Source organism: Dama dama, chromosome 10 (assembly GCF_033118175.1).
Source record: "Dama dama isolate Ldn47 chromosome 10, ASM3311817v1, whole genome shotgun sequence".
Classification (NCBI taxonomy): domain Eukaryota; kingdom Metazoa; phylum Chordata; class Mammalia; order Artiodactyla; family Cervidae; genus Dama; species Dama dama.
In genome coordinates this window covers 18829758-18846636 of record NC_083690.1, presented here as the reverse complement: position 1 = coordinate 18846636, position 16879 = coordinate 18829758, and the positions used below count along the sequence as shown (strand labels likewise).

Genomic DNA, 16879 nt, shown 5'->3' with positions numbered 1-16879 from the left:
AGGCTACTACATATCATTGAGCAGAGTTCCATGTGCTATGCAGTATAGTATGTCCTTATTGGTTATCCATTTTCAGTAGAGCAGTGTGTACATGTCCATCCCAAACTCCCTATCCCTCCCTCCTCATCTTTCCCCCTGGCAACCATGTTTGTTCCTTAAGTCTATGAGTCCCTTTCTATTTTGTAAGTTCATTTGCATCATTCCTTTTTAGATTCCACATATAAGGAATGTCATATGATAGTTTGCCTTCTCTGTCTGATTTACTTCACTCAGTATGACAATCTCAGGGCTTCCCAGGTGCGCTAAGTGTAAAGAACTCACTTGCCAATGCAGGAGATGTAAGAGACCCGGGTTCGATCTCTGGGTTGGGAAGATCTTCTGGAGGAGGAAATGGCAACTCACTCCAGTATTGTTGCCTGAAAAATCCCATGGGCAGAGGAGCCTCATGGGCTACAGTCCATGGGGTCACAAAGAGTCAGACGTGGTTGAAGTGACTCAGCACTTAGTATGACCATCTCTAATCTCTAGGGCCATCCACTTTGGCTCTATTTCATTCTTTCTAATGGCAGAGTAATAGCTCATTGTATATATGTGCTACATCTTCTTTATCCATCCCTCTGTTGATGGACATTTAGGTTGCTTCCATGTCTTGGCTACTGTAAACAGTGCTGCAATGAACATTGGGGTGTATGTACCCTTTTGGATCATGTTTTTCTCAGGATATATGCCCAGAAGTGGCACTGCTCAATATTTAGTTTTTTAAGGAACCTCCATACCATTCCCCATAGTGGCTATACCAATTGGTGAGTATTCTTGAAGGACTTACAAATCCTCTGTAGGGAATTTTTCCCTCAGCTACCTCATGCCATATACATGCCAGCTGATACTCACTGTTAAAAAAATAAAGAAAGAAAGAAACAGCGAAAGAATTGACCCATTTCTACTTAATGGTCAGTTCCCTCGAGCTAATGATGGAAGAAACTGAATGAACAGGTCCATCAAATGGACTCTAAAGTCTAATAAGTTGTTTTTGAGTTCTAGGTCCAGCACACATTTGATATCTAATCTGGGCCAGACTCTTAACCCATGGAGCCTCTGTGTTCTCAACTCTATAATGGGCCTATCAATAAATAGTATCTATCTCCTAATGTTGTATGAGGATTAAATTTGATTCCAGTAAAAACTCTAACAAGTGAGCCACAATAGCAAGTGCCTGGTAGAGGGAATCATTATTAATAAATGTGCCGATTATTACTGCACATGCTCAGCCCTTGTATTACAGATCTGTGTGAGTGGAAGAACTGGAAGAGGCATTTGACACTTTTGCATCCAACTTCAGTCAACTTCTTCACCCTCTGAGCCTCAGTCTCTCTCATCTGTAATAAAAGGATGAAAAGAGTACCTACTTTATTAGCAAATATTGTATATTGGATATTTGAAAGTGAAAGTGTTAGTCACTCAGTCATGTCTGACACTTTGCAATCCCATGGACTGTAGCCTGCCAGGATCCTCTGTTCATAAAATTTTCCAGGCAAGAATTCTGGAGTGGGTTGCCATTCTGTTCTCCAGGGGATCTTCCCAACCCAGGAATTGAACCCAGGTTTCTTACATTGTGGGCAGATTCTTTACTATCTGAGCCCACTCAGGAAGCCCTCTTGGATATTTAATATTAGATAATGTTTCATATTATAGACATGAAATATCCTTCATGTATACGAAGAGCTGAGTTCAGGGCCCGACACACAGTAAACACTCAATAACTGTTAGCTGCCCTGAGAGGATGGTGAGGGATCTTCCTCTTTCCTTCTCTTTGCCTTGGCACATACTGGTCACACGCTCTGGGAGCCCTTCCCTGTGTACCTGTGAAACCTCTGCCCATCTTTACCAAATGAGAGCTATGATACTATTTTTTTAATTTTTGCTTTACTAATTGGCTCACTTTGCAGATCTGGAAATTGAGGCTCTGAGAAGGGAAGTGACTTGTCCAGGAGCACACAAGCATCTATGTGAGAACTCAGTCTAATCCCAAGGGGTCTCCTAACAAAATTGGAAAGGCTAAGAATGCTTTCTTTTTTCAGTTTTATCAAGATATCATTGGCATACATCACTGCATAAGTGTAAGGTGTACAGTACGATGACTGACTTACGTATATTATGAAATGATTACTCCAATAAGTTTAGTTGACATCCGTCATCTCATACAGATGCGATACAAGAAGAAAAGAAAGCAGAAAAAGAAACAAAAATAGTTTTCCTTGTGATGAGAACTCTTAGGATTTACTCTCTTAACTTTCATATGTAACATACAGCAGCCTGAAGGACATTTTCACTGACCGAATATGAAAAGTGAGTCAGAGGTCTCTTCCAGAGCCAGTTCTCCGAACCTCAAGAACTATGCCGGGAGAAGCCCCACCTAGGTTTGTGCTGTTGCCTCCGCATCAGGCTTTTGCCTGGCTCAGTTTGTCGCCATCACAGGACTGGTCATCACACTCAAAGACACTAATGGAGACCACTTACCACACGCTCTCCCTGTTCGAGGCACCATGCCAAGAGCTTTATCTGTGTGTGATTCCCTCCAATCCTCAAAATAGCCCTCTGAACCAGACACCACTGTTACCCTCATTTATCAATTTCCCCCTGAATTTACTTGCCCAAGAGTGCCAGTGAGAAATGTGAGGATCTGGAGCGCTAACCCAGCTCCTCCAGACTCCAAAATTCATGCCTCTCACTTTAACCCAAGCCCGTCCTTCCTGATAACTCTTCTGCTCTGTGTTTTCTGGCCAGTCACCTCAAGCCCTGCCCACATGTGTCTCTGTGACAAAAGCCCCAGAGCTGAGAAAACACAGCTGCATCCTTCCCTTGGTACAAAACTTGACCCAGAATGGCACCATCAAGTGCTCTCGAAATGCTTCTTTGACTTCCCAGCTGTGCCATCTTGGGCAGGTGGCTCACCCTTTCTTTATATTAGTTTCTCCTCATTTGTAAAATGGAGATCAGAGAATGCTCACACTGCCATTTTATATACTTCTCTAAATCAACTCACTTTTTAAATAAAGCTGTTTTATGCACAGGCTTTTATCACTGCCCTAAATGGAAAAATAACATTCCTCTGCTGCTGCTACTGCTAAGTCACTTCAGTAGTGTCCGACTCTGTGCGACCCCATCCCTGGGATTCTCCAGGCAAGAACACTGGAGTGGGTTGCCATTTCTTTCTCTAATGCATAAAAGTGAAAAGTGAAAGTGAAGTCCTCTAATACCATTTAAATTAAATGCACAACTTTGAAAGTAAAAATGTTCATCAGCAAATCTCATAAAATCATCTAATCTATACAAAGCCACCCAGCACATAGTAGATGCTCAATATATGGTAGTCATAAGAAAATGAAGCTTGGCACTGAGAATTGTGGTTTGAAAACATTTGAGTCATTGGCCAACTTGAACGTGGTTTCCCAGTTGAGAATCTAGTAGTTATCATGGTTACCCAAAGAAGCTGCCTCTGGTCAAAAAGCCAGAATCAATGTTACTGTCAAGAGAAGGCCAACTGATTGGCCCTTGGCCTAGATGCTTACTCCCTTCTCCCCACTGCCCTGAGTCAGGCTGGCCTGGGGTGGCAGCCATCTTAGCTCTTGCTGACTAGGCAACCGCAAAGGCAGGCTTGGTTGATGGTGGCTTAGTGGCCGCCAAGTCGTGTCCAACTCTTGTGACCCCATGGACTGTTGTCCACCAGGCTCCTCTGTCCATGAGATTCTCCAGGCAAGAATATTGGAGTAGGTTGTCTTGCTAGGTCTCAACTAGTCCTGATCAAAACCGGAAACGACTATTTCCTTAAGTTCTGAGGGAAAGGAAAGCTGCACCATGGATCCAGGTCCTAAGACTTCCTCACGGCAAATCTCCACAACAGGTTTTTTTCCCCCCATGATGGCAGACATCACCAATCCATCACAGCACTACCAAACACAGGTGTGGTTTTGGGAAAATTTTCAATATGGTGCCCAGCAGCCCCGATCAATCAATTGAAGATTTAATATTTCTGTCATCCCTGCCTCAAGCTGTGCTCTCACTCTAGGCATGAGATCCTAGAGCGATTCAAAGAAAGCGGGAAACACTGATTCAACTTTGAAAAGAATATTCAAATGCTAAATGTGGCGACAAGTAGTATAACAGTGAAGGGCATGATAGTAAAGTTACAAAGAAAATTAAAGGGCTATCAAAATAATAACTAGAATTTAAAAAGAACAAAGGCTATTTCAGAGAATGTAAGAGACAACTGAATCATCAAGTAGTAAAGCACAATGTTTTTTCTCCACCAAACAGAGAAACAAAGAGGAGGCTGAAGGTGAAATACAGATGCAGCTAGAGGGATTGGGAATGAAGAATTTTCAGATGAGGTGACAGGATTGTAATGCCTGGAATGATCCATAGAGGTAAACGGGACTCTGCTATGGATTCGCTGAGAGCTCAGACTCTCTCCTATTCAGCTCTACTTCCAGCACGGGGTCTGGCCTCTAGTTCAATATTGTCTGCTGAACTGAACTGTGTGTTCAGGCCAGGTATGAAAAGTAACAACTAATGTTTACAGAGTGCTCACCATGTTCTGGGAACATTTTACACACTTTATTTCCTCTATCTTTCTATCAGTCTGTCAGGCGAGTGTATGCTCCTCGGTTCTGTCTCATCACAACCAAGATTTGGAGTGACGGACCTTAAAGCCCTCGGCGTGTCATAGCTCTCAGGTCTTGGACAGACCATGTTATAGCTCTCAGGTCTCGAATGGACCGTGTTATAGCTCTTAGACAAATCAGTGTTACAGCTCCATGTTACAGCTCTATTTTATTTAGATAATAGCAGGAAAATCCATCCTCGGGCCGTGAGGGCATGTTGACCCAAAGACGCCAAGAGAAGAGTGCCCCAGTGTGCAGGAAAGAGAGGGAGAGAGAGGGAGAGACCCCCCAGCCCTTTGGCTTCTTTTTTTATATGTGTCCGCCCCCCCCCCCCCCCCCCCCCCGCCCTGCCCCGGGACTGCTCTATGTAAATTGGGCTAGCCAGGAGTGTTTTTTGTTTTACCTGAGGTCCTCACTCTGGTCCTTGGACCTTCCTTTGTTCTATTTTTGCAGGCTTTTCCCTTCCTTGTCTTTTAATCACTGCCATTCTGGACTCCTGTTTCCTATTCTAACTACCTAACAAGTCTATGATGGTACCATTTATATTGATGCCAAATTCACAGATGTAGGAACTGAGGCTCAGGGAGATTAGTCACTCTACTTCATAACTTCTTCCACTATGATTTGCAACGTTTAGCCTGCAAAGAGCAAAAGGAACAAACGGCCCTTCCAGGAACCTTGAAGGCATCTCTCAGGGATTACCTTCCTGCAAGGTGGGGCCCCACTGCCTGATCTCCACTCCACCAGCCACAGTCAGGTTCATGCCTCTAACAACCAACTTCAGGAAGGACATTCCACATTCCCTGGCTTCTGCCCTGAAGCAAGTGGAACAACAGGAAACAAGGATGGCCACTGGCCAGCAGGCAGTGCCTGGGGTTGGGAAACCCTTCCCTGCTCCTCTCCTAGGAGCCCTCAGGAGGGCACAACCTCCTGAAGACCTCCTGACACCATCCACAGAGGTCAAAAAAACTGAATACCAAGTCTTGTCAGCATCATCTTCCCCACCACCCCGCCTCCACTGGAGACAGGAGATTCTCTTGATACTGATGGGGTAGGAAAGGTCCAGAGAGGGTGGGGGCAGAGTCAGTCAGCAGATGCAGAAGCAGTCTGGGCATGTGGGGGTAGGTTAGGGTGCATTTGTTTTCCTTGGGTTTTGTGGCCCCTTCTTTGGGGAAAGGAGAGAGCATCTTGAGCGGGGAACAGTTTGAGGAGCAGTGAGGGAGCAGTTAAGGATAAAACAGCTGAGAGCTCTTAACCTGAGAAGACACAGCACCTAGGAAGCAATGTCTGTGTAGGAAAATGGGGAGGGGCATTGGGCTGCTTCTTGGGCTTGAGCTCTCAAGAATACCTGGTGTTCCCAAGCAGAGTGGGGCAGAGCCCAAAGCCCTGTGGGCCTCTTTTAAAGGCATTCAGGAAACACCCCCAGGGGTTTCAGAATTGCCCTTTAGGCTCAGCTGGGGCACTCAAGGCACAACTAATTAGAGGCGGGGGTGTCCCAAGCTGAGTGCTGTCCTGCCACCAAGTTGAGCCCTCCTCATAGCACACAGGGTGGGTCTATTCTGCTCCTTGAGGAGCCACAGGTAACAGGCTGGGCTCTCGGGTCTTCCCTGATATCCACCAGGAGGCTGGGCACCTCTGGGTAGTGGTAACACACTTCTGGATGCCACTGATGCCACACATTCTCTGCAGTGGGGGCACAGATGACAAAGACATTGGTCTAAGGGTGGGAGAGTGTGCAAGAGGGTCGTACTCCTCCTGGCCCTGCATCCCACAGGTTTGGGCCCACCATGCCCTCAGAGCACTGTAATCATCAAACACTGTGGAGCTGTACTCCTTGGAGGAGGCATCAGTTGTGTAGCTCTGAGCCCCATCACCCACCACTACACACCAGATGCTCTGCACCATGGGTGGGGCAGCTGCAATGGAAACAATGCCTCCTTCCACTTCTGGCTCCTCTAGACGCAGCAACCTGGTGCCCTCCCCACCACAGGGGAACCAGGGCAGTAGCAGCAACCTGGTTCAGGCTTCCAGAGCTAGCATCATTTTGTTTCCCCTTTCTCCACTCCAAGATCTGTAATTGAAAAGATAACAGCAAGGGAAGTGACAGCCCAAAAGAGGCGATGTCCATTCACACAATGCAGCCCCCACAGCTGATCTAAACAAGGACAGTGCTGATTTCTTGCTTGTGGGACTTGGAAATTGCTTTTCCTAAAAATCTGTCCTTGAGGTACCTTCCAGCAGCCACATAAATAACACCACTGAAATTGCTCAGAATGTCAGGGGGTCCTGCTGTATCTGTAGGACATGAAGACTGCTTCTTCTAGTGCAAAAGATGGGCATCTGAAGTGGGGGGGGGGGATTCATTTAAGTCACAGGGAATGGTGGCTGAAAGGGTTGAATGGTTCTCTTTTTGAAAATTCGCAAGAACATGATTTAGGATGCAGAGAGAGAGGATTTGCAGAAGGTAATCCCAGGAATTTAATCAGCCCAAATACACAACTCTCTATTCTTTTTGGAAGACCTGCATGGACCAAACAGCCATGGTATCAGTGGCCTGCTCTAGTTCACATAACTGCCACTGCAGTCAGAAAGTGCTCTTTGATGTCTAACCTAAATCTTTTTGTAGCTTCAACTTGAGCTTCTTTCCTTCTTACAAATTCTATTAGCTGTCTTTAGGAAAAGAGGAGACAGACAGGGAGGGAAGGAGGGTGGAAGGAAGGGAAAAGGGAGAATGGAAGGGAAGGAGAGAGAGGGGAAGAAAAAAAATGGGTTATCCTTTAAACCAGCATTTCTACTTTGGAGAACATATTCTACAGAAATATGCAAAGATGCTTAATGAAGCTCTGTAGTGGCCAAAATAATAAAATAAGGACTGTAGAGTCATAGGTGAGTATTTCATGAATATTGTTGACATAGGAAAATTCTAATTTCTAATTTAAAAAAAAAAAAAAACCAGCTTGCACAACAGTATTAGTGTATGATCTCATTTTGTGGTGATGATCATATTACTAATTATATTTATAATTATAGGCATATAAATATCCTGGAGAAACAAACGCCAAATGGTTACCCTCTGTTCTGGTTGCAGCATCGTAAACTATTGTAAACCAGTACTTAGAGCCTTAACACAACAGTTTAGGATTATTTGTCCTGGTTCTTAGGCTGACTGGGCTCAGCTGGAAGGCTCTTGCTTGGGGTCTCTAGCAGTTGCAGCAGAGGGGCAGTTAACTGGGACTGCAGTTATTGGGGGTTCCATTGAGCTGGACATCCAAGAGTGCTCACTCAAGTGACAACTGATGTTGGATGTCAGCTATGAACTCACCTGGGGTTTTCAATCAGAGTCCCTACACATGGCCTCTGCAAGTGACATGGACTTCTCACAGTTGGACTCCGAGATAGAGCATCCCAAGGCCAGTTTTCTTTTGAAAAACTTGCAGTCCGGTTGTACAGTGTCACTCCCACAATAGTCTACTGGTTAAAAGTGAGTCATGGGACCAACTCTGAATCAAAAGGAAGAGACTACACAAAGGCATGAATACCAGGAGGTGGTTCACTGAGGGTCATCTAAGCAATTAGATATTGTAATGTTTCTAGAAAATGGGATTTGGACAGACTTTCACTTTCCAGTGTCTGATGTAATAGTTAAATGTACAAACACAGTAGACAAAAAGCCTGGCCGTCCTGGCTCACCACTCACTTTCTGTGTGACCTCAAACAAGTTACTTATAGCCTCTCTGAGCCTCAAAGCTTTCAGATAACTGTTATGACCTCAGTGTGGTTGTAAAGATTAAATTGAAGTATTGTGTGTAAGATGCTTAAAAATAAATGCTCAATAAAAGTGAGATAATAATATTATTATACACAGATTTAATTTTTACAAGTATATTTTGCTTTTATAACTGAAAAAAATAATTTTCAAAGACCAAAAAAAAAGAGACATGTAGCAGAATTAAGAGATGTAAACTCAGATATCCCAGTCAGGGCTCTTCTGAGGAATCTGAAGGTACTCTTGGTCCTCGTAGACATAGAAAATACCTCAGGAAGACCTTCACCCTTCCCCTCTGCTCCAGTCAACCATCCAGTGGTGGGGTCTGACAGTCTGACCTGTGTTGTTCTTTTAGCTTGTTCCCCAAATCCTCTCAAATTTGAGTATGGTAAGCTGCAATGTATAGGAAATGAATTCCCCTAATAATATAACCAAGAAGCTTTGCAATCACAAGACGTGGGCTTTATATTACCCAGGAGCTTAAACCTGTCCAAAGACAACATTGACAGAAAGGATTTGTTTTTTAGAAGCATTGACATTTTGATCATGAAGTCCATGGGGACTTGCTTGGGTGGGATTTGGTTGGGTTTCCACACAACAGATTCTTGGGCCAGTTAGTTTGAGAAAAAAAAACTAAGAAATGGAATTTCAGGCGGTGATGACTCGGGTTCCTTCGCTTATTCAACCTTTATAAATACACACAGGCCCTGTCAACACCACTCCTTTTCTTTGGGGAAAAAAAACTGTCACGGTGGAAATGAAAGGATTTTTCAATGTGAGGAATTATAGCAAATGTCAAACCTTAAGAGTTGAAAATTCTACCTCCTCATTTCTTTTTCAGAAAATCAATACATAGGCACTGTTCCATTCCCCTCTGGGTCTCTGTGGCTCACACATCTCTCTCATCCCAAGGATGTCTTAAGTGTTCTTGATGTTGCCTTGGGGGCAAATCTACCTGCATGAAAGAAATGGGAAACTCAATGGCTGTGGGTTAGTTTCTCGAGAGACGCAATTACTAGGAACTTAAGGAAATGTCAAATATGAATAGCTGGCAATTTCGTTTGGAGCTGATGACTTGCCTGGCTTAAAGCATTAATTAGATGGAGCTTGAATAATTTTAAAGAGTTTGGTTATGGAAAATTTTTAGCACTACACAACAAATAGGTTTCGATGAAGAAGTATGAGATGGTGGTGAAGAGTCACTCTCTGCAGAATATATACAATCAGCTCTCTGTATTTGTAAATGGGAACCCACAGAGTCAGAGAGCCATCTGTACTCTACAATTTTATATACAGGACTTGAGCACTGGCAGATTTTGGTGTCACAGGAGGGTCCTGGAACCAATACCCTGTGGATACTAAAGGATGACTGTATAACATTTTTTTCTGGGGAGACCTCAGCATTTATTCATTCTGTCCCCCCTTATAAGTCGGGAGCAGAGCAGGGATATGAGAGCAAGTGTGGGTATTATTTAATGAATGGAAAAAAGAGGTTCTGAGAAACAATGTCACTTTTCTAAGTCAGAGGCAACCTAGAGAACAGGAATCACTTTTCTCTGGCTGGAAACAAAGTGGAACTTGATATGTCATAAAGTCAGACAAAGCTGGATAAGTAAATATTTGAAATTCCAGGATTAACAATGCAAAGAATTTTGCTTTAATGGGCTTCTTTTCTTAGGTGTTGACTTAAAGTTTACTTATAATTTTTCTTTATTATACAGGGTGTAACATACCTGCATGGTACTCCCACCCCTGCTTAGAAGTATTGATACTATCACATGGTTTCGAGCTTGGGTATTAGTCCTGGGTTTGAATATTGGATAATTAATATAACTGGTACCTTAACTCTCCACCACTTCCGAATGTTATTTCAAGGTGTTTTGAACAAGAACAAGGACAGCACAGACTTAAACAAACAATCAAAAGCCTGACAGTTCCAAGTACAGAGGTTATGGAGCCACCGGAACTCTCATACACTACTGCTGGGAGTGCAGATTAGTAAAACCACTCTACAGAGCAGTGTAGCAATATCTGGTAAAGATGATGGTGCAAGTACTCTGAAACGTAGTAAACACACTTATAATATATGTATACTACCGAGAGAAACTCTCACATGTAGCTACTTCTCACAGAGAGTCGTGTCAAGGTATTAACTATAGCAGATTGAAAGAGCAAAATCGTGAAACCAGTTTAAATGTGGGTGTGTGTATATATATACACACATATAAATGTCTATATAATATGGCAGTATACATATACACTATAGACAGCTAGATGTATATGTCTATGTAGTATGTGTATATGTACATACAGACATGTATAGACATGTTTGTATATGCATAAATATGTCTATGTATAAGTGAATAAATAAATTGTGGCAAATTTATTAATGGAATTGCTCTATAGTCATTAAGATGAGTGAAACAGATCTCCATGTATCAATAAAAATAGATCTCAAAAGCATCTTGTTGAGTGAAAAACATCCCCATGTAGAGTGGCAGGTTCTGCATAAAAGAAAGTTAAGATTGTGCAAACGTGGCCCTAGAGACGACAGCACTGTGGCTGTCTCTAGGGAGGGAACAGGAGAAGGAAAGGATGAGCTGGAACAATTTCAAAGACTTCAACTACATCTATAGCGTCATTTCTTCTTTTAAAAAAAAACTAAAGCATATGTGGCAGGATGTTAACATTTGTTTAATCTGAGTGATGAATACACCAGGGTATGTATATCAAAGACATTTTCACTTGTGAACTATTGTGAAATAACTTTAAAGATGCATGCAAGAAAGACAGCCCTGGATACCAGCCTTGCCACTGCACTTCAAACAAGGGACATAAATTCTCTGAGACCCTTGTTTGCAAAATATGATTAACCATGTTCAAATTTCAGAGTTGGTTATGAGTTAATGAAAGTGTAGAATGACTTTCAGATGTTATCCATTGGGATATCCTTTTAGAATGAGTCCCTAATGACTTTCCAGATGTATCTTATTCAGAGAGACATTTGCTTCTTAAAATTGATCAGAAATTATGTGGATGCGTTTCAAAACAATTCTGATCCCCAGAAAAATATATTGCTACTCTTTTTGCAAAACTATATACATATGTATTACACAGACATGTAAAGCACTAATTATTTAACTGTGATTGCCCTGAGGGAAGGGTATTTGGGTTGGAGAATAAGAGTGGAAGGAAATTTTACATTTCTCTGCTTTTAACTTTAATTATGTACCCTGTGTGTAGACTACTTATTCTAAAAAATATATAATTTATTTTAAAAATAATCTAAAGGTCATAACCTTCTTCATTCTAAACCCACTTACAAAGGAAAGGTCTTAAAATCTAAGTTCTAAAGATTCTTAAGAGGACATATAGTCCAATCTCCTGCCTGAGCACAGAAAACGCCATTCCAGCCCCATATCCTCCTTGCAGTCAGACAAAAGAAAGAGCACAGAATTAAGGATTAGGGGATCTGAGTTTGGATCCTGTCACCATGAACTACTAACTCTTGACTCTAAGCGAGTTCCTTAAGTTCTCTGAGCCTCAGTTTCATTGCTGAAGTGAGGACAACAGCAGCACCACTGTCATGACTGTGAGGACAGATAAAGCACAATGTGAACTTGAAATTTTGTCCAAATAGTGTCAAGATGTTTGTGTGAGATGCAACTGCAGTACAGAAGTTTCCCTCAAGAACATGGGTTCAGTCCCTTTGATTTCCATGGGAGTGCCCAATACACTATTCCTAAGGGGCCCCTAGTAACCAATGAAGTCATCTTGCTTCAGATGTAAACCAGATTCTCTTCTCTCCACAGCAAATATCCTAACCGTGATCATCCTCTCTCAGCTGGTGGCTAGGAGACAGAAGTCTTCGTACAACTATCTTTTGGCACTTGCTGCTGCTGACATCTTGGTCCTCTTTTTCATTGTGTTCGTGGACTTCCTATTGGAAGATTTCATCTTGAACATGCAGATGCCTCAGGTACCCGACAAGATCATAGAAGTGCTGGAATTCTCATCCATCCACACTTCCATTTGGATTACTGTTCCATTAACTATTGACCGGTATATCGCAGTATGCCACCCGCTCAAGTACCACACGGTCTCCTACCCAGCCCGCACCCGGAAAGTCATCGTAAGTGTTTACGTCACCTGCTTCCTGACCAGCATCCCCTATTACTGGTGGCCCAACCTCTGGACTGAAGACTACGTCAGCACCTCTGTGCATCATGTCCTTATCTGGATTCACTGCTTCACTGTGTACTTGGTACCCTGTTCCATCTTCTTCATCTTGAACTCAATCATTGTGTACAAGCTCAGGAGGAAGAGCAATTTTCGCCTCCGCGGCTACTCCACGGGCAAGACCACGGCCATCTTGTTTACCATCACCTCCATCTTTGCCACGCTCTGGGCCCCACGCATCATCATGATCCTCTACCACCTTTATGGGGCGCCCATCCAGAACCCCTGGCTGGTGCACATCATGTCCGATGTGGCCAACATGCTGGCCCTTCTGAACACGGCCATCAACTTCTTCCTCTACTGCTTCATCAGCAAGCGGTTCCGCACCATGGCGGCCGCTACTCTCAAGGCCTTCTTCAAGTGCCAGAAGCAACCCGTCCAGTTCTACACCAACCATAACTTTTCCATAACAAGTAGTCCCTGGATCTCACCGGCCAACTCACACTGTATCAAGATGCTGGTGTACCAGTATGACAAAAATGGAAAACCTATAAAAGTATCCCCATGACCCCCTAGGTTTGGCACCTAGTGCCTCTGCATAATCCATTTCCAGATGGGAATGTGGCCCATCCTGTGGCTGAAGAGCTCTCCTTAAGAGTGCTAACCTGATTTCCTGTCTCCACAGACTGAGCAACTTTCAGACTGGTAGATGAGGAAAGATGGAGGAGAAAAACAACAAAAGCTTGAATCTTGTTTTCATTTATGCATCTGTTTCCACCAAGTCATGTAGACGGCAAAAGTCTCTACCAGTTGGAAGATGTCATTGGAGGTTGTGTCGTTCTCCTGTGGCCTGTAAGGACACACCAGAGAGAGATAGTCTATGGACTTAGGCTTGGCATCATCCACAGTCATTGGGAACGGCTCCTTTACGTGACACATCACGCCACAGTAGCACATAGCTGAGCCCACACTCTTCTTCCAAGAACTGAGGTCATCCATCATTTCCCTGTGTTGTTACCAGCAGCTAACAATGCAGACCAATTCGGGAATTTTCCAAGGGCTCCCTTTGTCCTAGGGAGGGTTTTGGTCTTGAAGTGGCCCTGAAATACCTATCTGAAGAATGACACTGAGGGGGCAGGGGAGGATTGAATCCTGCCCATGATTGAATCTGGCCAGAGTTTCTGTGAAAATGCTCCAAACCAACATAACCATGACCCTCAGACCCTCAAGAGTCTAAGATGCAGTCTTTCTATTTGCCATGATGTATAGGTTTTATCTAACACCTCCAAAACAACCCTGGTGTGCAGGGCCATAGGAGGAATTCTTGAGCCCAGAAAACAAAAAATAAGCCCACTCTTGCCATTGTTTCAATCCACCCTTGAGTCAGCTGTGTATGATCGCTTTACTGAAATAGCTTCTTGTTGCCGTGGCACTCAAGCTTCCTGGAGAAGCCTTTATGTGTAGAGTTGCCAACCCTGCCACCCTGCTTGCTGAAGCCCTCACCAAACTGTTTTATTTGAAGTGACTTTTGAACTGGATTTAGTTTTTGAGGGTCAGGAACTGTAGCTCTCCAGGTGTAAAGGGAGGCAGTCTCAGCTCCACCCCACAGTCCAGCTGCTTTTGCCATTTGGCCACAAATGGCGATGGGAAGGTGCCCATGTTGTCTGCATGTCTGCCCTTTGATGCATATGGCTCAAAAGGGTGGTGCCAGTTTTCAATGATGCTATTTAACCCAGATCCTTTGCAAAATAATAAAATATGAATTTATTTATTCTGCCCTTGCCTGGACAAGGCAAGAACAGTTCTAGGGTATAATTAGTGGAGGTTTCCCTGGGAATTACCACTCATGTGTGCATACACACAGACTTGAATACCTTAGGTTCCTGTGTACCCAATGATGTGTTTTGAAAGAAAAACCTATGCTGGAGTTTCTCTCAGTTTTTTTGTTTTTTTTTTTAACCTTCTCCCAGATTCCCAGTATTTGAAGTTATCCCTGTTCTGAAAGAAGTATTACAACATGATTTTGGAATTGTATGATATGTTTGGTGACCCAACAAAAAGCAGAGTCCACTTGAAACACTTGGCTCCTTGGGCTGGATTTTTACTGCACTTTTGTCCCTAAACTGAAAGACGCATCTACCCTTTTAAAGGGAACTTGCAATAAACGAGCAGGGTAGAAAAGGCTCCAACGCCACATAATCCCAAAACTTCAGTCAATGCCCTCAGTATTAAGTCAGTACAACTTTAGGTTACATTCACCCTAAAGATCCTAATTCCTACTCTGTTTAAATGATTGCAGAAGAGTCTCGTCTCATCTAAAGAATAGTTCTGAAATCAGTGCAAATGGAAAAAATCTGGCAGAGCCAAAGTTACCTCTGCAAAGTTCTCAGGAAGGATCCATGTTGGAGACCATATTCTATCCCTTAAAATTCCTAACTCAGATAAGTTTTTTCCCCAGCATTGGAACAGTTTGCTGTTTCTTCCACTGAAGACAAGACAGAATTGACTTACATTTAGAGACTGTATTGTGTGACTCCATTGTATTCTAGAACATTAGGATCACACTGGTGCAGCAAGGTGCTCCCACTAAAAGATGTTCATGGGAGTTTGAATGAGAGACGAGCAGATTCACATCTCCCAGGTCACACTTTTCCCAGGGCAATGTGCGTTGTGTGGGAGGATGGGCAGATTTCCCCTTAAGTTGCATTTCTGTTTCTTTTTTGCCAAGCATGTGCAGTCGGGTACCTGTTCATTAACTGTGTGTATGATATGACTCCATCACACCCCTTTGTGAATGAACCAAAGGCTACCTACACTTAATATATATAAATATTTATTTGATTATTTATTTTTAAACAATAGGTCTGAAAAATGCTAATTTGAGCTATACATGAATGAGTCACCGTGCAATATCTAGAATGGTTAAGCAATTCCTTTTTGAGAATGAATGTAAGATGAAAAATATGTATGTGGATCTCAATGCTCTCTGCTCCACATTTTTAGGTGTGTGTAAAAATTAATTATTGATGTTTAAAAAGTAAAAGCTGAGTGTGTATTTGGAATGTTTTCCTCATACACTTGTTTATTACTTCTCTTAATAATAGAGGCTATACCAATTAGTATTTGTTCTCTTGTCCTTCTGACTGTATTTTATATTTTGATACAATAAAGTTTAAAAGAGTTCTGATTTTTGAAAGCAGTCCATGAGGTGTTGTCTTCTGGTTGTAATGCATACAAATGCCTGTTGGCTTAGGTTGATACATATCTCCTAAAATTTATGTCAAATAATATAAGGACTTTTAATTTATTCTTATTTATAGTAATAATTGTGGACAAAATTTAAAAGCTTTTTAAAGAGAAAACAAACTTTTAAGCCTTTTCTTTCAGGCCAGTTTTGGAAATATAGCTTTGAATTTTGAAGCCTGTCACATAAACAGCTGCTGTTGATGGCACATTAGCAATTGCCTTATATCAGGTTTTTGTGATGCCCCTTTCAAAGACTGTTAGCTAGCGTCCCTCCTGTATCATCTGTGTCCTTGGTTGGATGTGCAGTGATGCTACACACGTACACACTGTGTCTTTCTATTGAACAACTCAAGGACTGAGCTGCCTAATGGGAAGGAAATAAAGAGGATGACAAGCAAACCATAAAAGACATTCCATGAGAAGGCATGAAGTTTCATTTTGCAAACACTCTGCAAGTGGAAAATGTTACTTTGCACAGTTGGTGCCTACTGGTCCCACCTGAGGGGCCTATCTGAAGTGAATAAGAGACTCTAATGTTGGTTATTCCAGTTCAAAGAATGGGGAAAGTGTTACCATAAAAAATAGTAAATGTTCATATTTTCTTAATTAGATATTATATTGTGTTTGGACTTGTTTGTATTATAATAAATTCTAACATGGTGCACAATTGGGGTTTCGTATATGCATATATGCTCAAGAAATGGCAGAACTCCAATTAAAATTTTTAAATAAGTATCTTCCTTCTACTTTGTGCTGGTGCTAGAATGAAATCTGCATCCCACATGCCCCTGGTTATCCAGGTATATTCCAGAATTGAAGACTATGGAACTTTGCTTTCACGAATCCTAAATTAGGGATTTCCCCGGTAGTCCAGTGGTTGAGAATCCACCTGTAATGCAGGGAACACAGGTTCAGAGAACTAAGACCCCACATGCCATGAAGCAAATAAGCCCACAAGCTGCAAATACTGAGCCTGCACACTCCAGAACCTGAGCCCTGCAACTACTGAGCTACAACTACTGACCCA

At 42.6% G+C, this 16879-nt stretch overlaps 1 protein-coding gene across 1 annotated transcript in view; it reads left to right on the top strand.

Annotated features, from left to right (window-relative positions):
* GPR139 (G protein-coupled receptor 139) overlaps positions 1-13174 on the top strand; it is a 41506-nt gene extending 28332 nt beyond the window's left edge. The window contains exon 2 of the mRNA XM_061153972.1: positions 12240-13174. Within this exon, the coding sequence (XP_061009955.1) occupies positions 12240-13174 (935 nt within the window). The remainder of the gene's footprint in view (positions 1-12239) is intronic.
* Positions 13175-16879: the final 3705 nt, after the last annotated feature.